General features: G+C 45.2%; 1 protein-coding gene across 1 annotated transcript in view; it reads right to left on the reverse strand.

Annotated features, from left to right (window-relative positions):
* The window catches only part of LOC110523069 (sorting nexin-30), a 56,873-nt gene that overhangs the window by 23,492 nt on the left and 6,133 nt on the right, over positions 1-27,248 (reverse strand). Inside the window, exons 2-4 of the mRNA XM_090233574.1 lie at positions 15,553-15,741; positions 2,944-3,054; positions 1,750-1,908 (exon numbers count right to left, since the gene is read on the reverse strand). Coding sequence (XP_090089700.1) covers positions 1,750-1,908; positions 2,944-3,054; positions 15,553-15,741 — 459 coding nt within the window. The remainder of the gene's footprint in view (positions 1-1,749; positions 1,909-2,943; positions 3,055-15,552; positions 15,742-27,248) is intronic.

Raw genomic sequence — 27,248 nt, forward strand, 5'->3', positions numbered from 1 at the left:
CACAACACGCAGGTTAACATCACAACACGCAGGTTAACACCACAATACGCAGGTTAACAACACAACATGCAGGTTAACACCACAACTCGCAGGTTAACACCACAACACAACTCGCAGGTAAACACCACAACACAACTCGCAGGTTAACACCACAACACGCAGGTTAACACCACAACACGCAGGTTAACACCACAACACGCAGGTTAACACCACAACACAACACGCAGGTTAACACCACAACTCGCAGGTTAACACCACAACACAACACGCAGGTTAACACCACAACTCGCAGGTTAACACCACAACTCGCAGGTTAACACCACAATTCACAGGTTAACACCACAACTCACAGGTTAACACCACAACTCGCAGGTTAACACCACAACACAACTCGCAGGTTAACACCACAACTCGCAGGTTAACACCACATCTCACAGGTTAACACCACAACACAACACGCAGGTTAACACCACAACACGCAGGTTAACACCACAACACGCAGGTTAACACCACAATACGCAGGTTAACAACACAACATGCAGGTTAACACCACAACTCGCAGGTTAACACCACAACACAACTCGCAGGTAAACACCACAACACAACTCGCAGGTAAACACCACAACACAACTCGCAGGTTAACACCACAACTCGCAGGTTAACACCACAACTCGCAGGTTAACACCACAACTCGCAGGTTAACACCACAACTCACAGGTTAACACCACAACTCACAGGTTAACAACACAACACGCAGGTTAACATCACAACACGCAGGTTAACACCACAACACGCAGGTTAACACCACACCACAATACGCAGGTTAACACCACAACTCGCAGGTTAACACCACAACTCGCAGGTTAACACCACAACTCGCAGGTTAACACCACAACACGCAGGTTAACACCACAACTCACAGGTTAACACCACAACTCACAGGTTAACACCACAACACGCAGGTTAACACCACAACTCACAGGTTAACACCACAACACGCAGGTTAACACCACAACTCACAGGTTAACACCACAACACGCAGGTTAACACCACAACTCACAGGTTAACACCACAACACGCAGGGTAGAGCCTTGTTCACCACTGTTACAACATTAGACTAACTGACATTTGAAAGACTTTGATTGTATACTCCTTAAAACTTTATTTAATTTACAGAGTTACGAGAGACTGATATATACAGTATTGTCACACCTCCCATGCTAACATACTATATAGAGCCCTGCATCAATGTTAAGCCTGAAGCCTACCCATGCCAATGACCTTCAGACCAGGCCCGAATGATTCTGCCTAATTTAAGGCCCGGCCCGAAACCACAAACTTCCTCTGCTAGTCAGTCACTCCCTGAACCCCCCCCCCGTGTAAATACGATTTCCAATCTCCTCAAATGTATCTCTGGCTCTGCTCAACGACGAAGAGACTTGACAGAGTACTTAGCTGTTGGCTACTTTTTGGTCTAAACTCCGACAACTCAAGGAACATTTTTTTTTTTTTCTAAACAAATAATCTTTCCTGTCTTATATTTGACAAGGTTGAAGCACTTCTGACACCATGTTATGATCAGTCAGACTTTACTGCAGCAGCAGAGCACGAACAAATGGCTTCAAAATGTTAGTGATCAATTTAATTATACCCGAGTCCTAACCATACCTCAGGCATTGATGAAAAACAGTCCTAACCCGATAACGTCTGGGCCCATCGGGCTCTGGTAGAAGAGCTCTACAAACATACCTTGGCAGAGAGGAAGGAGTTTAAGTGTTCGTTGAACGATAGGACAGGATGGTCAGCAACTCTCTTCAGGAACTTATCCAGAGCCTTCCTCCTCGTCTCAACAAACTCCTCAGAGAACCGGTCCACCACCCCCTTCATCACAAACTTCTCAGGGAGGGGCTGGAAGGGGCAGAGAGAGCACAAGAGAGATCGAGCAAGACAGGAGAGAGAGTGAGGAGCGCTGGTATGAGATGTGGAGACTTGGGTTAGGGTTAAGGGTTACCTAATGGTATGAGATGTGTAGTCTAGGGTCAGGGGTTACATACTGATATGAGATGTGTAGTCTAGGGTCAGGGGTTAAGGGTTACCTACTGGTATGAGATGTGTAGTCTAGGGTCAGGGGTTACCTACTGGTATGAGATGTGTAGTCTAGGGTCAGGGGTTACCTACTGGTATGAGATGTGTAGTCTAGGGTCAGGGGTTACCTACTGGTATGAGATGTATAGTCTAGGGTCAGGGGTTACCTACTGGTATGAGATGTGTAGTCTAGGGTCAGGGGTTACCTACTGGTATGAGATGTGTAGTCTAGGGTCAGGGGTTACCTACTGGTATGAGATGTGTAGTCTAGGGTCAGGGGTTACCTACTGGTATGAGATGTGTAGTCTAGGGTCAGGGGTTAAGGGTTACCTACTGGTATGAGATGTGTAGTCTAGGGTCAGGGGTTAAGGGTTACCTACTGGTATGAGATGTGTAGTCTAGGGTCAGGGGTTACCTACTGGTATGAGATGTGTAGTCTAGGGTCAGGGGTTACCTACTGGTATGAGATGTGTAGTCTAGGGTCAGGGGTTAAGGGTTACCTACTGGTATGAGATGTGTAGTCTAGGGTCAGGGGTTACCTACTGGTATGAGATGTGTAGTCTAGGGTCAGGGGTTACCTACTGGTATGAGATGTGTAGTCTAGGGTCAGGGGTTAAGGGTTACCTACTGGTATGAGATGTGTAGTCTAGGGTCAGGGGTTAAGGGTTACCTACTGGTATGAGATGTGTAGTCTAGGGTCAGGGGTTAAGGGTTACCTACTGGTATGAGATGTGTAGTCTAGGGTCAGGGGTTAAGGGTTACCTACTGGTATGAGATGTGTAGTCTAGGGTCAGGGGTTAAGGGTTACCTACTGGTATGAGATGTGTAGTCTAGGGTCAGGGGTTAAGGGTTACCTACTGGTATGAGATGTGTAGGCTGACTATCCTCCAACTTGGTCCTGAGCCAATCAAAGTCCTGGTAGCGTCTCCTCACGGTGTACTCTGGTAGGTCAAACTCCACCCGTGTTGTCTGGAGAGAGAGAGAGAGACATGGAGGGTTACACAGAGTACTGAGGTAGGTCAAACTCCACCAGTCTGGAGCAGGTATTCCCAAACTGGGGTACACACAATGCCGTCGGGGGTACCCCAAATAAAAATGGGATTCACATTTTCAAAAAAATACTATAAATATATTTAACTTTTTTTCTTTTTTTTAATTTCAAAACTTTTTTTCCCCCCTTCACATTTTCAAACAGTCCATTTATATTTTCCATTTTTGGGTTAGGCTTTTTTCTCTCAGCCTCGTTTCACTGCCAAAAATACAATTAAACCATCTAGTGTTCAGCGAAATAACAACACAATGTCAAATACAAGTAGCCTTGTCAAATAATGAACATCCAATCACATGAACCGTTACTCTCTCGTGGGAATTCCACTAACGGTCCGTATGTAGCCAAACATAGCTGCTGCTCATGATGGGGTCTGTACTGATGGAGCAAAGGCCATGACAGGGAGACACAGTGGAGTGGTAACACGCGCGCAAGCAGTTGCTCCTGACGCCACTTGGGTTCACTACAGCATCCACCGGGAGGGTCTTGGGTAAACTGCAGCATCCACCGAGAGGCTCTTGGGTACACTGCAGCATCCACCGAGAGGGTCTTGGGTAAACTGCAGCATCCACCGAGAGGGTCTTGGGTAAACTGCAGCATCCACCGAGAGGGTCTTGGGTAAACTGCAGCATCCACCGAGAGGGTCTTGGGTAAACTGCAGCATCCACCAAGAGGGTCTTGGGTAAACTGCAGCATCCATCGAGAGGCTCTTGGGTACACTGCAGCATCCACCGAGAGGCTCTTGGGTAACCTGCAGCATCCACCGAGAGGCTCTTGGGTACACTGCAGCATCCACCGAGAGGCTCTTGGGTAACCTGCAGCATCCACCGAGAGGCTCTTGGGTACACTGCAGCATCCATCGAGAGGCTCTTGGGTACACTGCAGCATCCACTGAGAGGCTCTTGGGTACACTGCAGCATCCACCGGGAGGTTCTTGGGTACACTGCAGCATCCACCGGGAGGCTCTTGGGTGAACTGCAGCATCAACCGAGAGGCTCTTGCTGCCAAGGGAATGCCTGACAGCTTGAAAGACATTTTGGACACTACAGTGAAAATGGTTAACTTTGTTAAAGCAAGGCCACTGAACTCTTGTGTATTTTCTGCACTATGCAATGATATGGACAGCGACCATGTAACGCTTTTACAACAGAAGTGCGCTGATTATTAAGGAGCAAAGTATTGACACGTTTTTTTTAATTGAGAGACGAGATTAAAGTTTTCTTTACGATCATAATTTTCACTCGTCTGACCGCTTGCATGATGAGGAGTTTCTCACACGACTGGCCTATCTGGGGGATGCTTTTTCTCACCTGAAAGATCTGAATCTAGGATTACAGGGACTCACCGCAACTATAAACTGGATGCAGTCTATCACACTGCCATCCATTTTGTTACCAAATCACCTCATACCACCCACCACGGCGACCTGTATGCTCTCGTCGGCTGGCCCTGCTACATATTCGTCGCCAGACCAACTGGCTCCAAGTCATCTATACGTCTCTGCTAGGTAAAGCCCCGCCTTCTCAGCTCACTGGTCACGATAACAACACCCACCCGTAGCACGCACTACATCTCATTGGTCATCTCCAAAGCCAACAAGCCTGTTTGTAGTAAAAGCATGGATCAGTCTCTCTATATCAGCCTGAGAGAGAAACGCCTGCACCGTGGCAATGTTCCTCAGGTGGTAAAAAGCTATTTTGGTCACATTCCTAATGTGTGATGCACAATTGAGTTCAGAATCTAAAATAACAACTAGGTTTTTAACCTGGTGTTTTATCTTTATTGCCCGGGAATAAAAATGTGCGTCGAGATTCTCTCTGTGCTTTGGCTCGGTATTGTCTTGATTTAGCTGTTGGAAGTTGAGCCACCCAACTATTTAAAAACACTAATACAGTCTAATAATTTATCCGTGGAGCTAAAATCCTCTGGTGACACAGAGATGTAAAGTTGTGTATCATCTGCCTAGCAGTGCAAATCTGTGCTTTGTGATAACGATGCCAAGGGGTATCATATATAACAAACTGAACAGTAACGGACCCAAAATCGAACCTTGTGGAAAGCCACATTTGATATGTATCGAGTTATGTTCACCAAGGGTGACAAAAACAACTATTGATCGGTTAAATAGGTCCTAAACCAAATCAGAACTGGACCAGAGAGGCCGCACTGAAATCCAAGAATAACGTAGGACTGTCCCAGACTAAAAAAAAAATCTCTCTCTCTCCTCCCTGTGACTAGAACCCATTGTCTCTCCTCCCTGTGACTAGAACCCATTGTCTCTCCTCCCTGTGACTAGAACCCATTGTCTCTCCTCCCTGTGACTGTGTGACTAGAACCCATTGTCTCTCCTCCCTGTGACTAGAACCCATTGTCTCTCCTCCCTGTGACTGTGTGACTAGAACCCATTGTCTCTCCTCCCTGTGACTGTGTGACTACAACCCATTGTCTCTCTCCTCCCTGTGACTGTGTGACTAGAACCCATTGTCTCTCTCTCCTCCCTGTGACTGTGACTAGAACACATTGTCTATCTCCTCCCTGTGACTGTGTGACTAGAACCCATTGTCTCTCTCCTCCCTGAGACTGTGTGACTAGAACCCATTGTCTCTCTCTCCTCCCTGTGACTAGAACCCATTGTCTCTCCTACCTGTGACTGTGTGACTAGAACCCATTGTCTCTCCTCCCTGTGACTGTGTGACTAGAACCCATTGTCTCTCCTCCCTGCGACTGTGTGACTAGAACTCATTGTCTCTCTCCTCCCTGCGACTGTGTGACTAGAACCCATTGTCTCTCCTCCCTGTGATTAGAACCCATTGTCTCTCCTCGCTGTGACTAGAACCCATTGTCTCTCCTCCCTGTGACTAGAACCCATTGTCTCTCTCCTCCCTGTGACTGTGTGACTAGAACCCATTGTCTCTCCTCCCTGTGACTAGAACCCATTGTCTCTCCTCCCTATGACTGTGTGAATAGAACCCATTGTCTCTCCTCCCTGTGACTGTGTGACTAGAACCCATTGTCTCTCCTCCCTGTGACTGTGTGACTAGAACCCATTGTCTCTCCTCCCTGTGACTGTGACTAGAACCCATTGTCTCTCTCTCCTCCCTGTGACTGTGACTAGAACCCATTGTCTCTCTCCTCTCCCTGTGACTAGAACCCATTGACTCTCTCTCCTCTATGTGACTGTGACTAGAACCCAATGTATCTCGCTCCTCCCTGTGACTAGAACCCATTGTCTCTCTCTCCTCCCTGTGACTAGAACCCATTCTCTCTCTCCTCCCTGTGACTAGAACCCATTCTCTCTCTCCTCCCTGTGACTAGAACCCATTGTCTCTCTCTCCTCCCTGTGACTAGAACCCATTTTCTCTCTCTCCTCCCTGTGACTGTGTGACTAGAACCCATTGTCTCTCTCTCCTCCTTGTGACTGTGTGACTCGAACCCATCGTCTCTCCTCCCTGTGACTAGAACCCATTGTCTCTCTATCCTCCGTGACTGTGTGACTAGAACCCATTGTCTCTCTCCTCCCTGTGACTAGAACCCATTGTCTCTCTCTCCTCCCTGTGACTGTGTGACTAGAACCCATTGTCTCTCTCTCCTCCCTGTGACTAGAACCCATTGACTCTCTCTCCTCCCTGTGACTAGAACCCATTCTCCCTCTCCTCCCTGTGACTAGAACCCATTTTCTCTCACACCTCCCTGTGACTTTGTTACTAGAACCCATTGTCTCTCTCTCCTCCCTGTGACTAGAACCCATTGACTCCCTCTCCTCCCTGTGACTAGAACCCATTGTCTCTCTCTCCTCCCTGTGACTGTGTGACTAGAACCCATTTTCTCTCTCTCCTCCCTGTGACTAGAACCCATTGTCTCTCTCTCCTCCCTGTGACTGTGTGACTAGAACCCATTGTCTCTCCTCCCTGTGACTAGAACCCATTGTCTCTCTCTCCTCCCTGTGACTGTGACTAGAACCCATTGTTTCTCTCTCCTCCCTGTGACTAGAACACATTGTCTCTCTCCTCCCTGTGACTAGAACACATTGTCTCTCTCTCCTCCCTGTGACTAGAACCCATTGTCTCTCTCTCCTCCCTGTGACTAGAACCCATCGTCTCTCTCTCCTCCCTGTGACTAGAACCCACTGTCTCTCTCTCCTCCCTGTGACTATGTGACTAGAACCCATTGTCTCTCTCACCTCCCTGTGACTGTGTGACTAGAACCCATTGTCTCTCTCCTCCCTGTGACTAGAACCCATTGTCTCTCTCCCTGTGACTAGAACCCATTGTCTCGCACTCCTCCCTGTGACTAGAACCCACTGTCTCTCTCCTCCCTGTGACTAGAACCCATTGTCTCTCTCGCCTCCCTGTGACTGTGTGACTAGAACCCATTTTCTCTCTCTCCCCCGTGACTAGAACCCATTGTCTCTCTCTCTCCTCCCTGTGACTGTGTGACTAGAACCCACTGTCTCGCTCTCCTCCGTGACTAGAACTCATTGTCTGTCTCTCCTCCCTGTGACTGCGTGACTAGAACCCATTGTCTCTCTCTCCTCCCTGTGACTGTGTGACTAGAACCCATTGTCTCGCTCTCCTGCCTGTGACTAGAACCCATTGTCTCTCTGTCCTCCCTGTGACTATGTGACTAGAACCCATTGTCTCTGTCTCCTCCCTGTGACTAGAACCCATTGTCTCTCTCTCCTCCCTGTGACTGTGTGACTAGAACCCATTTTCTCTCTCTCCTCCCTGTGACTGTGTGACTAGAACCCATTGTCTCTCTCTCCTCCCTGTGACTAGAACCCATTGTCTCGCTCTCCTCCCTGCTGCAGCGACAACCACAGAACATCAACAGTGTTTATAGCGCCGTCCTTGTTGCTGAAGCTGATACATAATTACAGCCACTTCTGTATGAAAAGATCTGTTTCCGATATCCCTCATTTGTTTAGGAAAAACATTCCCCATCCCCTCAACCCTTGCTCTCTTTGCGTGACACGTGTATGCATCAATAGGGCCTGACCTATACAGTATATCATAATCGCATCAATAAATTGGTTCTAACAAACTCTGAACACCATAACACGCGTGACAGCAAGATGGATGCAGAGGACCTGATAAATAAACTCGAAACGGGGGAATGTTTACTGGTTGCCCAGGAGGTAAAGGGGAAGTCTGGCGTGTGGAATAAATGTGACTCGTTGTAGAAAATACTGGAGATCAAGAAAAAGAAGGTAAGAAGCAAGAGCCGCGTTTTTTTTTATAAAACATTTATTACAGCCAAGACCGTCACTAAATGGAACGGTTTAGGCCTGTTTATTGTTTACACTAATTATTCAGTGGTCCCTTTGGTATTTTAAAACTAAAATGCTTGATTGCATTTCACACCATGAAGGAGTTGTATGCTGTTTGATGACTTGAACAAATAAAGTATTGATTGATGAAGTAAATTTCATTAAGTATTGAAATGTAGGCCTCTAAGTTACAGTATTAAGACTAAACAGGATGTGCTCTAAGGCCTACAGCCCCATGGTGGTTCTACAAGGCTGCTCCTATACTATTAATGATAATGACATGGTGGTTATATACCACTAATGATAATGACATGGTGGTTCTATACTACTAATGATAATGACATGGTGGTTCTATACTAAGTCTACTAATGATAATGACATGGTGGTTCTATACTACTAATGATAATGACATGGTGGTTCTATACTACTAATGATAATGACATGGTGGTTCTATACTACTAATGATAATGACATGGTGGTTCTATACTACTGATGATAATGACATGGTGGTTCTATACTACTAATGATAATGACATGTTGATTCTATACTACTAATGATAATGACATGTTGATTCTATACTACAAATGATAATGACATGGTGATTCTATACTACTAATGATAATGACATGGTGATTCTATACTACTAATGATAATGACACAGTGGCCCTATACAGAGTCTACTAATGATAATGACATGGTGGTTCTATACTAAGTCTACTAATGATAATGACATGGTGGTTCTATACTAACCCTACTAATGATAATGACATGGTGGTTCTATACTAACCCTACTAATGATAATGACATGGTGGTTCTATACTAAGTCTACTAATGATAATGACATGGTGGTTCTATACTAAGTCTACTAATGATAATGACATGGTGGTTATACAAGGCTCCTACACTAAGCCTACTAATGACAATGACATTACCTACAAGATGGTTATACAAGGCTCCTACACTAAGCCTACTAATGATAATGACATTACCTACAAGAGGGTTATACAAGGCTCCTACACTAAGACTACTAATGATAATGACATTACCTACAAGAGGGTTATACAAGGCTCCTACACTAAGACTACTAATGATAATGACATTACCTACAAGAGGGTTATACAAGGCTCCTACACTAAGACTACTAATGATAATGACATTACCTACAAGAGGGTTATACAAGGCTCCTACACTAAGCCTACTAATGATAATGACATTACCTACAAGAGGGTTATACAAGGCTCCTACACTAAGACTACTAATGATAATGACATTACCTACAAGAGGGTTATACAAGGCTCCTACACTAAGACTACTAATGATAATGACATGGGGGTTATGCAAGGCTCCTACACTAAGCTGGTTAACTTTGTTATATTACCAGGTGACACTTCCACAGCGCACTGATGTGTTTCTGAACCGCAGACAGCGACCAGTAGCCAACACGGGAGAAAGAGCATTTGTTATAAAATAATACAATGTTTAATAAGTGTTGCACCATTGTTCTAATGTAATACAATCATATACAATGTCCGTAGCACATGTCCTAAACTGATGGACTGTGCCACCCCCATGGCCTCCACAATGGATCAGTCCACACAGACAGGAGCCAATCAGACAGGTGTCTTGTCCACCATATGTTTTTTACCCTGCTGAACTAAAGAAATGTCAGACAACCAACAGCCTGTAAATCAAACAATCAACCAGTCGACTAGATGGGGTTAGCCCTAAAGGACAGAGAGCTGTTTGGCATCTGTGTTGGCTCTAAGACCAAGTCTGTCCCCAAACAATTTGATTTGGTGGTTTTAAGCATTAAAAGTTCAACAAAACAAAGGAGATGATCGTGGACTTCAGAAAACAGCAGAGGGGACAGCAGTGGAGAAGGTAGTAAGTTTTAAGTTCCTCGGCACATCACAGACAAACTGAAATGGTCCACCCACACAGACAGTGTGGTGAAGACGGTGCAACAGCGCCTCTTCAACCTCAGGAGGCTGAAGAAATTTGGCTTGCCACCAAAGACACTCACACACTTTTACAGATGCACAATTGAGAGCATCCTGTCGGGCTGTGTCACCGCCTGGTACGGAAACTGCTCCTCCCACAACCGTAAGGCTCTCCAGAGGGTAGTGAGGTCTGCACAACGCATCACCGGGGGCAAACTACCTGCCCTCCAGGACACCTACACCACCCGATGTCACAGGAAGGCCATAAAGATCATCAAGGACATCAACCACCTGAGCCACTGCCTGTTCACCCCGCTATCATCCAGAAGGCGAGGTCAGTACAGGTGCATCAAAGCTGGGACCGAGAGACTGAAAAACAGCTTCTATCTCAAGGCCATCAGACTGTAAACAGTCGTCACTAAACTCAATATAAAAAATGTACTTAATAAATGTATCACTAGCCACTTTAAACAATGCCACTTTATATAATGTTTACATACCCTACATTACTCATCTCATATGTATACACTGTACTCTATACCATCTACTGCATCTTGCCTATGCCACACGGCCTTCGCTCATCATATATTTATATGTACACATTCTTATTCATTCCTTTACACTTGTGTGTATTAGAGGTCGACCGATTATGATTTTTCAACGCCGATACCGATTATTGGAGGACCAAAACACGACGATACCGATTAATCGGACGATTTTTATTTATTTATTTGTAATAATGACAATTACAACAATACTGAATGAACACTTATTTTAACTTAATATTGAACATGTTTCATTATTTATTTGAGGCTAAATTGAATAAAAAATCTATAAAAATCTATTTAGCCTCAAATAAATAATGAAACATGTTCAATTTGGTTTAAATAATGCAAAAACAAAGTGTTGGAGAAGAAAGTAAAAGTGCAATATGTGCTATGTAAAAAAGCTAACGTTTCAGTTCCTTTCTCAAAACATGAGAACATATGAAAGCTGGTGGTTCCTTTTAACATGAGTCTTCAATATTCCAAGGTAAGAGGTTTTAGGTTGTAGTTAATATAGTATTTATAGGACTATTTATCTCTATACCATTTGTATTTCATATACCTTTGACTATTGGATGTTCTTTAGGCACTATAGTATTGCCAGTGTAACAGTATAGCTTCCGTCCCTCTCCTCGCCCCTACCTGGGCTCGAACCAGGAACACATCGACAACAGCCACACTTGAAGCAGCGTTACCCATCGCTCCACAAAATTACTATAGTATTACATAGTAAGGTGTGTATATTACAGCAGTATACAGTATTACTATAGTATTGCATAGTAAAGTGTGTGTATTACAGCAGTATACAGTATTACTATAGTATTGCATAGTAAAGTGTGTGTATTACAGCAGTATACAGTATTACTATAGTATTGCATAGTAAAGTGTGTGTTTTACAGCAGTATACAGTATTACTATAGTATTGCATAGTAAAGTGTGTGTATTACAGCAGTATACAGTATTACTATAGTATTGCATAGTAAAGTGTGTGTATTACAGCAGTATACAGTATTACTATAGTATTGCATAGTAAAGTGTGTATATTACAGCAGTATACAGTATTACTATAGTATTGCATAGTAAAGTGTGTATATTACAGCAGTATACAGTATTACTATAGTATTGCATAGTAAAGTGCGTGTATTACAGCAGTATACAGTATTACTATAGTATTGCATAGTAAAGTGTGTATATTACAGCAGTATACAGTATTACTATAGTATTGCATAGTAAAGTGTGTGTATTACAGCAGTATACAGTATTACTATAGTATTGCATAGTAAAGTGTGTATATTACAGCAGTATACAGTATTACTATAGTATTGCATAGTAAAGTGTGTGTATTACAGCAGTATACAGTATTACTATAGTATTGCATAGTAAAGTGTGTGTATTACAGCAGTATACAGTATTACTATAGTATTGCATAGTAAAGTGTGTGTATTACCCGGTATCAGCATTGTTTTGGTATACAGTATTTTGTTACTAAACCCGGTATCAGCATTGTTTTGGTATACAGTATTTTGTTACTAAACCCGGTATCAGTATCCAAGTCAAAGTTCTGGTATCGTGACAACACTGACACAATATCTGGGCTAGAATCCCAATTAGGCCAGCCTACTGTGTTGGTTAGGAATGACCCTTCTGGCCTGGTTAAACCACACTGGTCACTGTGTTCACCATGGTTTCACTTCACAGTACAGTGTTCAGTTTGGGGTAACCAGGGTAACCAGGGTAACCAGGGTAACCAGGGTACCTCTAATCAGCCAAGGACCAAGTTCTTATTCTCAGACAACGTAAACACAACGTAAACTAAAACCCTCAATCATTGGCAGGGTTTATAATGAGTCTCAGACAACGTAAAACCAACGTAAACTAAAACCCTCAATCATTGGCAGGGTTTATAATGAGTCTCAGACAACGTAAACACAACTAAACTGAAACCCTCAATCATTGGCAGGGTTTATAATGAGTCTCAGACAACGTAAACACAACTAAACTGAAACCCTCAATCATTGGCAGGGTTTATAATCAGTGCTTCTTTCACCAGGGCGGTTATCCAACGCTGCCATGCATACGACCCTTATCACAAACACTGGACGGTTGCCATGCATACGACCCTTATCACAAACACTGGACGGTTGCCATGCATACGACCCTTATCACAAACACTGGACGGTTGCCATGATACAGTCCATCTACTCCAGTCCCATATCTGTCCTCTGGACTGTGATTACTGTATTCGTCCCAAATGGCACCCCATTCCCTACATAGTGCACTACTTTTGACCAGAGTCCTATGGGTCTTCCTATTCCCTATATAGTGCACTACTTTTGAAGAGGGGTGAGGAGAGGTGAAGGGGGTGAGAAGAGGTGAAGAGGGGTGAGGAGAGGTGAAGAGGGGTGAGGAGAGGTGAAGAGGGGTGAAGAGGGGTGAGGAGGGGTGAAGAGGGGTGAGGAGAGATGAAGGGGGTGAGGAGAAGTGAAGGGGGTGAGAAGAGATGAAGAGGGGTGAGGAGAGGTGAAGAGGGGTGAGGAGAGGTGAAGAGGGGTGAGGAGAGGAGAAGAGGGGTGAGGAGAGGAGAAGAGGGGTGAGGAGAGGTGAGGAGAGGTGAAGAGGGGTGAGGAGAGGTGAGGAGAGGTGAAGAGGGGTGAAGAGAAGGTAAGAGGGGTGAGGAGAAGTGAAGAGGGGTGAGGAGAAGTGAAGAGGGGTGAGGAGCAGTGAAGAGGGGTGAGGAGAGGAGAAGAGGGGTGAGGAGAGGAGAAGAGGGGTGAGGAGGGGTGAGGAGGGGCGAGGAGGGGCGAGGAGGGGCGAGGAGAGGCGAGGAGAGGCGAGGAGGGGTGAGGAGAGGTGAAGAGGGGTGAGGAGAGGTGAAGAGGGGTGAGGAGAGGTGAGGAGAGGTGAGGAGAGGTGAAGAGGGGTGAGGAGAGGTGAAGGGGGGTGAGGAGAGGTGAAGAGGGATGAGGAAAGGTGAAGAGGGGTGAGGAGAGGTGAAGAGGGGTGAAGAGAGGTGAAGGGGGTGAGAAGAGGTGAAGGGGGTGAGAAGAGGTGAAGAGGGGTGAGGAGAGGTGAAGAGGGGTGAGGAGAGGTGAAGAGTGGTGAGGAGAGGAGAAGAGGGGTGAGGAGGGGTGAAGAGGGGTGAGGAGGGGTGAGGAGGGGTGAAGAGGGGTGAGGAGGGGTGAGGAGGGGTGAAGAGGGGCGAGGAGGGGTGAGGAGGGGTGAAGAGGGGCGAGGAGAGGTGAGGAGGGGCGAGGAGAGGTGAGGAGAGGCGAAGAGGGGTGAGGAGAGGTGAAGAGGGGAGAGGTGAGGAGAGGTGAAGAGGGGTGAGGAGAGGTGAGGAGAGGTGAGGAGAGGTGAGGAGGGGTGAGGAGAGGTGAGGAGAGGTGAAGAGGGGTGAGGAGAGGTGAAGGGGGGTGAGGAGAGGTGAAGGGGGGTGAGGAGAGGTGAAGAGGGATGAGGAAAGGTGAAGAGGGGTGAAGAGAGGTGAAGAGGGGTGAGGAGAGGTGAAGAGGGGTGAGGAGAGGTGAAGAGGGGTGAGGAGAGGTGAAGAGGGGTTAGGAGAGGTGAAGAGGGGTGAGGAGAGGAGAAGAGGGGTGAGGAGAGGTGAAGAGGGGTGAGGAGAGGTGAGGAGAGGTGAAAAGGGGTGAGGAGAAGTGAAGAGGGGTGAGGAGAGGTGAAGAGGGGTGAGGAGAGGTGAATAGAGGTGAAGAGAGGAGAGGTGAAGAGGGGTGAGGAGAGGTGAGGAGAGGTGAAGAGGGGTTAAGAGGGGTGAATAGAGGTGAAGAGAGGAGAGGTGAAGAGGGGTGAGGAGAGGTGAGGAGAGGTGAAGAGGGGTGAGGAGAGGTGAATAGAGGTGAAGAGAGGAGAGGTGAAGAGGGGTGAATGGGGGGAAGGAGGGGTAAATATGTGTAAAGGGGGGTGAGGAAAGGTAAATAGGGGTGAGGAGAGGTGAGAAGAGCCGAAGAGGGGTGAGGAGAGGTGAAGAGGGGTGAGGAGAGGTGAAGAGGGGTGAGGAGAGGTGAAGAGGGGTGAGGAGAGGTGAGAAGAGGCGAAGAGGGGTGAGGAGAGGTGAAGAGGGGTGAGGAGAGGTGAAGAGGGGTGAGGAGAGGTGAAGAGGCGAAGAGGGGTGAGGAGAGGTGAAGAGGGGTGAGGAGAGGTGAAGAGGGGTGAGGAGAGCTAAAGAGGGGTGAGGAGAGCTAAAGAGGGGTGAGGAGAGGTGAAGTGGGGTGAGGAGAGGTGAAGAGGGGTGAGGAGAGGTGAAGAGGGGTGAGGTGAAGAGGGGTGAGGAGAGGTGAAGAGGGGTGAGGAGAGGTGAAGAGGGGTGAGGAGAGCTAAAGAGGGGGATGAGCGAGAAGGGAGAGACGACAACATTGTTGCTCCAGCCTCTAAGTTGGTCTATTTGATGACAGAATAAAAACAGAATTCTAACAGCAACAAAGCTTTATGGTTGAAAGGGTTGGGGCAGATGCTGTGTTTTCCCATCCACATTACAGGTTGTATTTTCCAGATCTGAGGTCCTTCAGCATCACGTGTCCTCCATCCACATTCCAGATCTGAGGTCCTTCAGCATCATGTGTCCTCCAGAGGGTAACAGACTGCTTCTCCACAGACACATTGACTCTCCATGGAGCTGAGAGACAGCGAGCATGCGAGAGGACCCTACCCACCTTAGTGACCACTCTGTAGGTGATGTAGGTCTCCATGGTGGAGACGTGTTTCTTCGGGTCGTCGACGGTGACGAAGAGGTCACGTGTTTCTCCATCCAGGTCGTCATCCAGCTGCAGCCGGTTCAGGAGGGAGGACGAGGAGGAGGGACTAGATGTCTCCACCGGCGTCCCATTGGGCAGAATTTGGTCCTAGAAGCAGGAAACATGAAGACCATAGAAACAGCTTAAGTAGTTGGATGTGTCCTAAATACCACCCAACATAGTGCACTACTTCTAACCAGAGAATACCACCCAACATAGTGCACTACTTCTAACCAGAGAATACCACCCAACATAGTGCACGACTTCTAACCAGAGAATACCACCCAACATACACTACACTACAGACATGACTGGTACTCTACCGCTAATAACAGATCACATGACTGGTACTCTACAGCTAATAACAGATCACATGACTGGTACTCTACCGCTAATAACAGATCACATGACTGGTACTCTACAGCTAATAACAGATCACATGACTGGTACTCTACAGCTAATAACAGATCACATGACTGGTACTCTACCGCTAATAACAGATCACATGACTGGTACTCTACAGCTAATAACAGATCACATGACTGGTACTCTACATGTAATCTAATAACAGATCACATGACTTGTCCTCTACATGTAATCTAATAACAGATCACATGACTGGTCCTCTACAGCTAATAACAGATCACATGACTGGTACTCTACATGTAATCTAATAACAGATCACATGACTGGTACTCTACCGCTAATAACAGATCACATGACTGGTACTCTACAGCTAATAACAGATCACATGACTTGTCCTCTACATGTAATCTAATAACAGATCACATGACTGGTCCTCTACAGCTAATAACAGATCACATGACTGGTACTCTACATGTAATCTAATAACAGATCACATGACTGGTACTCTACCGCTAATAACAGATCACATGACTGGTACTCTACATGTAATCTAATAACAGATCACATGACTGGTACTCTACCGCTAATAACAGATCACATGACTGGTACTCTACAGCTAATAACAGATCACATGACTTGTCCTCTACATGTAATCTAATAACAGATCACATGACTGGTACTCTACATGTAATCTAATAACAGATCACATGACTGGTACTCTACCGCTAATAACAGATCACATGACTGGTACTCTACATGTAATCTAATAACAGATCACATGACTGGTACTCTACCGCTAATAACAGATCACATGACTGGTACTCTACAGCTAATAACAGATCACATGACTTGTCCTCTACATGTAATCTAATAACAGATCACATGACTGGTACTCTACAGCTAATAACAGATCACATGACTGGTACTCTACCGCTAATAACAGATCACATGACTGGTACTCTACATGTAATCTAATAACAGATCACATGACTGGTACTCTACAGCTAATAACAGATCACATGACTGGTACTCTACAGCTAATAACAGATCACATGACTGGTACTCTACATGTAATCTAATAGCAGATCACATGACTTGTCCTCTACATGTAATCTAATAACAGATCACATGACTGGTCCTCTACATGTAATCTAATAACAGATCACATGACTGGTCCTCTACATGTAATCTAATAACAGATCACATGACTGGTACTCTACATGTAATCTAATAGCAGATCACATGACTGGTCCTCTACATGTAATCTAATAACAGATCACATGACTGGTCCTCTACATGTAATCTAATAACAGATCACATGACTGGTACTCTACATGTAATCTAATAACAGATCACATGACTGGTACTCTACATCTAATAACAGATCACATGACTGGTACTCTACAGCTAATAACAGATCACATGACTGGTACTCTACATGTAATCTAATAACAGATCACATGGCTGGTCCTCTACATGTAATCTAATAACAGATCACATGACTGGTCCTCTACATGTAATCTAATAACAGATCACATGACTGGTCCTCTACATGTAATCTAATAACAGATCACATGACTGGTACTCTACATCTAATAACAGATCACATGACTGGTACTCTACATGTAATCTAATAACAGATCACATGGCTGGTCCTCTACATGTAATCTAATAACAGATCACATGACTGGTCCTCTACATGTAATCTAATAACAGATCACATGACTGGTCCTCTACATGTAATCTAATAACAGATCACATGACTGGTCCTCTACATGTAATCCAATAACAGATCACATGACTGGTCCTCTACATGTAATCTAATAACAGATCACATGACTGGTCCTCTACATGTAATCTAATAACAGATCACATGAGTGTACTGTGTTGTTAGGTATTACAACTGTATCAGGACATCAAACCAGCATTGTAATAGTGGTGGGGAGGAGAGAGAGTTTTGTAATATAAGGCCCTAAAAGACAACCTAATTTAAAAGGAGCTGCTACTGCTGCTGGTGGAAAACACTGACAAAACTTTCCTGGTAGCCTGCCCAGCCAGCTGTGAGAGTTGAGCTTGAAGTGCTCTTTCCTAAACAGACAATAACAGTGTTAGCTAAAGTTAAACACTGATGTTAAAACACTGAAAAATGATACCCAGGACAAATATAAGCACCCCCACCCCCTCAAGCCTAGCAGGACAAAGTCTTTCAACTCTCAACTCTCTCCGGAAGGATATGCCACCAGAACCCAGTCGGAGACTGAGATTGTGTCATCTATGGATCTGTTGACATTTCTGACATGTAAGAAATGGTGGTCGTGCATCTTGTAGTATGAACAGGGCTACAACATGATTGGGCAGGGACTGCTGCCAATAGCCAATGAGTACTCAGCATTTGAGACCAAAACAATGATGGCTTAGAGAAAAGAAACAACATGCACCGTTTGAACCGAGGTGATGGAGACAGACTGGTGGTGCTGTAGAGAGAACGAGGTGATGGAGACAGAGACTGGTGGAGCTGTAGAGAGAACGAGGTGATGGAGACAGACTGGTGGAGCTGTAGAGAGAACGAGGTGATGGAGACAGACTGGTGGTGCTGTAGAGAGAACGAGGTGATGGAGACAGAGACTGGTGGAGCTGTAGAGAGAACGAGGTGATGGAGACAGACTGGTGGAGCTGTAGAGAGAACGAGGTGATGGAGACAGACAGACTGGTGGAGCTGTAGAGAGAAGGAGGTGATGGAAACAGACTGGTGGAGCTGTAGAGAGAACGAGGTGATGGAGACAGACTGGTGGAGCTGTAGAGAGAACGAGGTGATGGAGACAGACTGACTGGTGGAGCTGTAGAGAGAACGAGGTGATGGAGACAGTGATGGAGCTGTAGAGAGAACGAGGTGATGGAGACAGACTGGTGGAGCTGTAGAGAGAACGAGGTGATGGAGACAGACAGACTGGTGGATCTGTAGAGAGAACGAGGTGATGGAGACAGACAGACTGGTGGATCTGTAGAGAGAACGAGGTGATGGAGACAGACTGGTGGAGCTGTAGAGAGAACGAGGTGATGGAGACAGACTGGTGGAGCTGTAGAGAGAACGAGGTGATGTGAACTAAATTGATTTTTTTTTCTACAGAGGGAATTGGAGGTAATAGGCAACTTTTTTAAGTTGAAAAGGCAGCTGTGCTCCCTCTAGTCATTTGTGTCTTAATGACTTAATCAAACACTGTGCTTAAAGCATCAGACAAGCTCGTGGCATATAGCTGATTTTTTTTTAAACACATAGGATGTGTCAATATATGGATAAATACACTTTTTAATATGTTGTCCAATTGGTCGATCAACAATTTTCAAAACAGAGCCCTATGGGCCTTGGTCAAAACAGAGCCCTATGGGCCTTGGTCAAAACAGAGCCCTATGGGCCTTGGTCAAAACAGAACCCGATGGGCCTTGGTCAAAACAGAACCCGATGGGCCTTGGTCAAAACAGAGCCCTATGGGCCTTGGTCAAAACAGAACCCGATGGCCTTGGTCAAAACAGAACCTAATGGGCCTTGGTCAAAACAGAACCCGATGGGCCTTGGTCAAAACAGAACCCTATGGGCCTTGGTCAAAACAGAGCCCTATGGGCCTTGGTCAAAACAAAACCCTATGGGCCTTGGTCAAAACAGAACCCTATGGGCCTTGGTCAAAACAGAACCCTATGGGCCTTGGTCAAAACAGAGCCCTATGGGCCTTGGTCAAAACAGAACCCGATGGGCCTTGGTCAAAACAGAACCCTATGGGCCTTGGTCAAAACAGAACCCTATGGGCCTTGGTCAAAACAGAACCCTATGGGCCTTGGTCAAAACAGAACCCTATGGGCCTTGGTCAAAACAGTGCATTAAATAGGTAAGAGGATGCCAGTTGAGATTCAGCCCATCACTGTGCATTCATTTATATGGGGTTCTGTTGCATATTCAGATCACAAGGCTAAGAAAGAATGGCCTATTGAGCAGATGAGCACAGGAAGCAAGCTCCTTATTGTACCCAAACTATGACGGTAAACTATGATAACAAATGAACACATTCTTGAAAGGATTTCTTTAAGGTCAGTCCAGTGATTTATGGAAAGATGGTTTAAAACAGCCTAATTCCTCGAGACCTAGGAGGCAGCATTAGTAATGCATTACACCGTGGAACGCCAGGAATGCTTCAACCAAGATTATGGGGAGGTTTGCAGGACACGGATTAAGGTCTATCCCTGGACTAAAAAGCTTAATCAATGGACAATCTATTGAAAATGCTTTTTAGTCCAGGATAAATCTCAGCTTCTACCAGCAAGCCATGACTCCTGAACAGTTAATCAAAGGGCCCAGACCCCTCTTTTACGCTGCTGCTACTCTCTGTTTATTATCTATGCATAGTCCCTTTAACTCTACCTACCTGTACATATTACCTCAATTACCCTGACTAACCGGTGCCCCCGCACATTGACTCTGTCCCGGTACCCCCTGTATATAGCCTTCACATTGATTCTGTACCGTAACACCTGTATATAGCCTCCACATTGATTCTGTACCGTAACACCCTGTATATAACCTCCACCTTGATTCTGTACCGATACCCCCTGTATATAGCCTCCACATTGACTCTGTACCGGTACCCCCTGTATATAGCCTCCACATTGACTCTGTACCGGTACCCCCTGTATATAACCTCCACACTGACTCTGTACCGGTACCCCCTGTATATAGCCTCCACATTGACTCTGTCCCGGTACCCCCTGTATATAACCTCCACATTGGCTCTGTACCGTAACACCCTGTATATAGCCTCCACATTGACTCTGTACCATAACACCCTGTATATAGTCTCCACATTGACTCTGTACCGTAACACCCTGTATATAGTCTCCACATTGACTCTGTACCGTAACACCCTGTATATAGTCTCCACATTGACTCTGTACCGATACCCCCTGTATATAGCCTCCACATTGACTCTGTACCGGTACCACCTGTATATAGCCTCCACATTGACTCTGTACCGTAACACCTTGTATATAGCCTCCACATTAACTCTGTACCGTAACACCTTGTATATAGCCTTCACATTGACTCTGTACCGTAACACCTTGTATATAGTCTCCACATTGACTCTGTACCGTAACACCTTGTATATAGCCTCCACATTAACTCTGTACCGTAACACCCTGTATATAGCCTCCACATTGACTCTGTACCGTAACACCCTGTATATAGCCTCAACATTGACTCTGTACCGTAACACCTTGTATATAGCCTCCACATTAACTCTGTACCGGTACCACCTGTATATAGCCTCCACATTGACTCTGTACCGTAACACCTTGTATATAGCCTCCACATTAACTCTGTACCGTAACACCCTGTATATAGTCTCCACATTGACTCTGTACCGTAACACCTTGTATATAGCCTCCACATTAACTCTGTACCGTAACACCCTGTATATAGCCTCCACATTGACTCTGTACCGTAACACCTTGTATATAGCCTCCACATTAACTCTGTACCGTAACACCCTGTATATAGCCTCAACATTGACTCTGTACCGTAACACCTTGTATATAGCCTCCACATTAACTCTGTACCGTAACACCCTGTATATAGCCTCAACATTGACTCTGTACCGTAACACCTTGTATATAGTCTCCACATTGACTCTGTACCGTAACACCTTGTATATAGCCTCCACATTGACTCTGTACCGTAACACCTTGTATATAGCCTCCACATTGACTCTGTACCGTAACACCCTGTATATAGTCTCCACATTGACTCTGTACCGTAACACCCTGTATATAGTCTCCACATTGACTCTGTACCGATACCCCCTGTATATAGCCTCCACATTGACTCTGTACCGGTACCACCTGTATATAGCCTCCACATTGACTCTGTACCGTAACACCTTGTATATAGCCTCCACATTAACTCTGTACCGTAACACCTTGTATATAGCCTTCACATTGACTCTGTACCGTAACACCTTGTATATAGTCTCCACATTGACTCTGTACCGTAACACCTTGTATATAGCCTCCACATTAACTCTGTACCGTAACACCCTGTATATAGCCTCCACATTGACTCTGTACCGTAACACCCTGTATATAGCCTCAACATTGACTCTGTACCGTAACACCTTGTATATAGCCTCCACATTAACTCTGTACCGGTACCACCTGTATATAGCCTCCACATTGACTCTGTACCGTAACACCTTGTATATAGCCTCCACATTAACTCTGTACCGTAACACCCTGTATATAGTCTCCACATTGACTCTGTACCGTAACACCTTGTATATAGCCTCCACATTAACTCTGTACCGTAACACCCTGTATATAGCCTCCACATTGACTCTGTACCGTAACACCTTGTATATAGCCTCCACATTAACTCTGTACCGTAACACCCTGTATATAGCCTCAACATTGACTCTGTACCGTAACACCTTGTATATAGCCTCCACATTAACTCTGTACCGTAACACCCTGTATATAGCCTCAACATTGACTCTGTACCGTAACACCTTGTATATAGTCTCCACATTGACTCTGTACCGTAACACCTTGTATATAGCCTCCACATTGACTCTGTACCGTAACACCTTGTATATAGCCTCCACATTGACTCTGTACCGTAACACCTTGTATATAGCCTCCACATTGACTCTGTACCGTAACACCTTGTATATAGTCTCCACATTGACTCTGTACCGTAACACCTTGTATATAGCCTCCACATAGACTCTGTACCGTAACACCTTGTATATAGCCTCCACATTGACTCTGTACCGTAACACCTTGTATATAGTCTCCACATTGACTCTGTACCGTAACACCTTGTATATAGCCTCCACATTGACTCTGTACCGTAACACCTTGTATATAGTCTCCACATTGACTCTGTACCGTAACACCTTGTATATAGCCTCCACATTGACTCTGTACCGTAACACCTTGTATATAGTCTCCACATTGACTCTGTACCGTAACACCTTGTATATAGCCTCCACATAGACTCTGTACCGTAACACCTTGTATATAGCCTCCACATTGACTCTGTACCGTAACACCTTGTATATAGTCTCCACATTGACTCTGTACCGTAACACCTTGTATATAGCCTCCACATTGACTCTGTACCGTAACACCTTGTATATAGTCTCCACATTGACTCTGTACCGTAACACCTTGTATATAGCCTCCACATTGACTCTGTACCGTAACACCTTGTATATAGCCTCCACATTGACTCTGTACCGTAACACCTTGTATATAGCCTCCACATTGACTCTGTACCGTACCACCTTGTATATAGCCTCCACATTAACTCTGTACCGTAACACCCTGTATATAGCCTCCACATTGACTCTGTACCGGTACCCCCTGTATATAGCCTCCACATTGACTCTGTACCGGTACCCCCTGTATATAGCCTCCACATTGACTCTGTACCGTAACACCCTGTATATAGCCTCCACATTGACTCTGTACCGTAACACCTGTATATAGCCTCCACATTGACTCTGTACCGTAACACCTTGTATATAGTCTCCACATTGACTCTGTACCGTAACACCTTGTATATAGCCTCCACATTGACTCTGTACCGTAACACCTTGTATATAGCCTCCACATTGACTCTGTACCGTAATACCTTGTATATAGCCTCCACATTGACTCTGTACCGTAACACCCTGTATATAGCCTCCACATTGACTCTGTACCGTAACACCCTGTATATAGCCTCCACATTGACTCTGTACCGTAACACCTTGTATATAGCCTCCACATTGACTCTGTACCGGTACCCACTGTATATAGCCTCCACATTGATTCTGTACCGTAACACCCTGTATATAGCCTCCACATTGACTCTGTACCGTAACACCCTGTATATAGCCTCAACATTGACTCTGTACCGTAACACCTTGTATATAGCCTCCACATTAACTCTGTACCGTAACACCCTGTATATAGCCTCAACATTGACTCTGTACCGTAACACCTTGTATATAGCCTCCACATTAACTCTGTACCGTAACACCCTGTATATAGCCTCAACATTGACTCTGTACCGTAACACCTTGTATATAGCCTCCACATTAACTCTGTACCGTAACACCCTGTATATAGCCTCCACATTGACTCTGTACCGTAACACCCTGTATATAGCCTCAACATTGACTCTGTACCGTAACACCTTGTATATAGCCTCCACATTAACTCTGTACCGGTACCACCTGTATATAGCCTCCACATTGACTCTGTACCGTAACACCTTGTATATAGCCTCCACATTAACTCTGTACCATAACACCCTGTATATAGCCTCAACATTGACTCTGTACCGTAACAACTTGTATATAGCCTCCACATTAACTCTGTACCGTAACACCTGTATATAGCCTCCACATTGACTCTGTACCGTAACACCTTGTATATAGTCTCCACATTGACTCTGTACCGTAACACCTTGTATATAGCCTCCACATTAACTCTGTACCGTAACACCCTGTATATAGCCTCCACATTGACTCTGTACCGTAACACCCTGTATATAGCCTCAACATTGACTCTGTACCGTAACACCTTGTATATAGCCTCCACATTAACTCTGTACCGGTACCACCTGTATATAGCCTCCACATTGACTCTGTACCGTAACACCTTGTATATAGTCTCCACATTAACTCTGTACCGTAACACCCTGTATATAGCCTCAACATTGACTCTGTACCGTAACACCTTGTATATAGCCTCCACATTGACTCTGTACCGTAACACCTTGTATATAGCCTCCACATTGACTCTGTACCGTAACACCTTGTATATAGCCTCCACATAGACTCTGTACCGTAACACCTTGTATATAGCCTCCACATTGACTCTGTACCGTAACACCTTGTATATAGTCTCCACATTGACTCTGTACCGTAACACCTTGTATATAGCCTCCACATTGACTCTGTACCGTAACACCTTGTATATAGTCTCCACATTGACTCTGTACCGTAACACCTTGTATATAGCCTCCACATTGACTCTGTACCGTAACACCTTGTATATAGCCTCCACATTGACTCTGTACCGTAACACCTTGTATATAGCCTCCACATTGACTCTGTACCGTACCACCTTGTATATAGCCTCCACATTAACTCTGTACCGTAACACCCTGTATATAGCCTCCACATTGACTCTGTACCGGTACCCCCTGTATATAGCCTCCACATTGACTCTGTACCGGTACCCCCTGTATATAGCCTCCACATTGACTCTGTACCGTAACACCCTGTATATAGCCTCCACATTGACTCTGTACCGTAACACCTGTATATAGCCTCCACATTGACTCTGTACCGTAACACCTTGTATATAGTCTCCACATTGACTCTGTACCGTAACACCTTGTATATAGCCTCCACATTGACTCTGTACCGTAACACCCTGTATATAGTCTCCACATTGACTCTGTACCGTAACACCTTGTATATAGCCTCCACATTGACTCTGTACCGGTACCCCCTGTATATAGCCTCCACATTGACTCTGTACCGTAACACCTTGTATATAGTCTCCACATTGACTCTGTACCGTAACACCTTGTATATAGCCTCCACATTGACTCTGTACCGTAACACCTTGTATATAGCCTCCACATTGACTCTGTACCGTAATACCTTGTATATAGCCTCCACATTGACTCTGTACCGTAACACCCTGTATATAGCCTCCACATTGACTCTGTACCGTAACACCCTGTATATAGCCTCCACATTGACTCTGTACCGTAACACCTTGTATATAGCCTCCACATTGACTCTGTACCGGTACCCACTGTATATAGCCTCCACATTGATTCTGTACCGTAACACCCTGTATATAGCCTCCACATTGACTCTGTACCGTAATACCTTGTATATAGCCTCCACATTGACTCTGTACCGTAACACCCTGTATATAGCCTCCACATTGACTCTGTACCGTAACACCCTGTATATAGCCTCCACATTGACTCTGTACCGTAACACCTTGTATATAGCCTCCACATTGACTCTGTACCGGTACCCACTGTATATAGCCTCCACATTGATTCTGTACCGTAACACCCTGTATATAGCCTCCACATTGACTCTGTACCGTAATACCTTGTATATAGCCTCCACAATGACTCTGTACCGTAACACCTTGTATATAGCCTCCACATTGACTCTGTACCGTAACACCTTGTATATAGCCTCCACATTGACTCTGTACCGTAACACCCTGTATATAGCCTCCACATTGACTCTGTACCGTAACACCTTGTATATAGCCTCCACATTGACTCTGTACCGTAACACCTTGTATATAGCCTCCACATTGACTCTGTACCGTAACACCTTGTATATAGCCTCCACATTGACTTGGTACCGGTACCCCCTGTATATAGCCTCCACATTGACTCTGTACCGTAACACCCTGTATATAGCCTCCACATTGACTCTGTACCGTAACACCCTGTATATAGCCTCCACATTGACTCTGTACCGTAATACCCTGTATATAGCCTCCACATTGACTCTGTACCGTAACACCCTGTATATAGCCTCCACATTGACTCTGTACCGTAATACCCTGTATATAGCCTCCACATTGACTCTGTACCGTAACACCTTGTATATAGCCTCCACATTGACTCTGTACCGTAACACCTTGTATATAGCCTCCACATTGACTCTGTACCGTAACACCTTGTATATAGCCTCCACATTGACTTGGTACCGGTACCCCCTGTATATAGCCTCCACATTGACTCTGTACCGTAACACCCTGTATATAGCCTCCACATTGACTCTGTACCGTAACACCCTGTATATAGCCTCCACATTGACTCTGTACCGTAATACCCTGTATATAGCCTCCACATTGACTCTGTACCGTAACACCCTGTATATAGCCTCCACATTGACTCTGTACCGTAACACCTTGTATATAGCCTCCACATTGACTCTGTACCGGTACCCACTGTATATAGTCTCCACATTGACTCTGTAGTGTAACACCCTGTATATAGCCTCCACATTGACTCTGTACCGTAACACCCTGTATATAGCCTCCACATTGACTCTGTACCGTAATACCCTGTATATAGCCTCCACATTGACTCTGTACCGTAACACCCTGTATATAGCCTCCACATTGACTCTGTACCGTAACACCTTGTATATAGCCTCCACATTGAC

This window comes from Oncorhynchus mykiss, chromosome 5, assembly GCF_057628025.1.
Source record: "Oncorhynchus mykiss isolate SJ-2025 chromosome 5, ASM5762802v1, whole genome shotgun sequence".
NCBI classification, from domain to species: domain Eukaryota; kingdom Metazoa; phylum Chordata; class Actinopteri; order Salmoniformes; family Salmonidae; genus Oncorhynchus; species Oncorhynchus mykiss.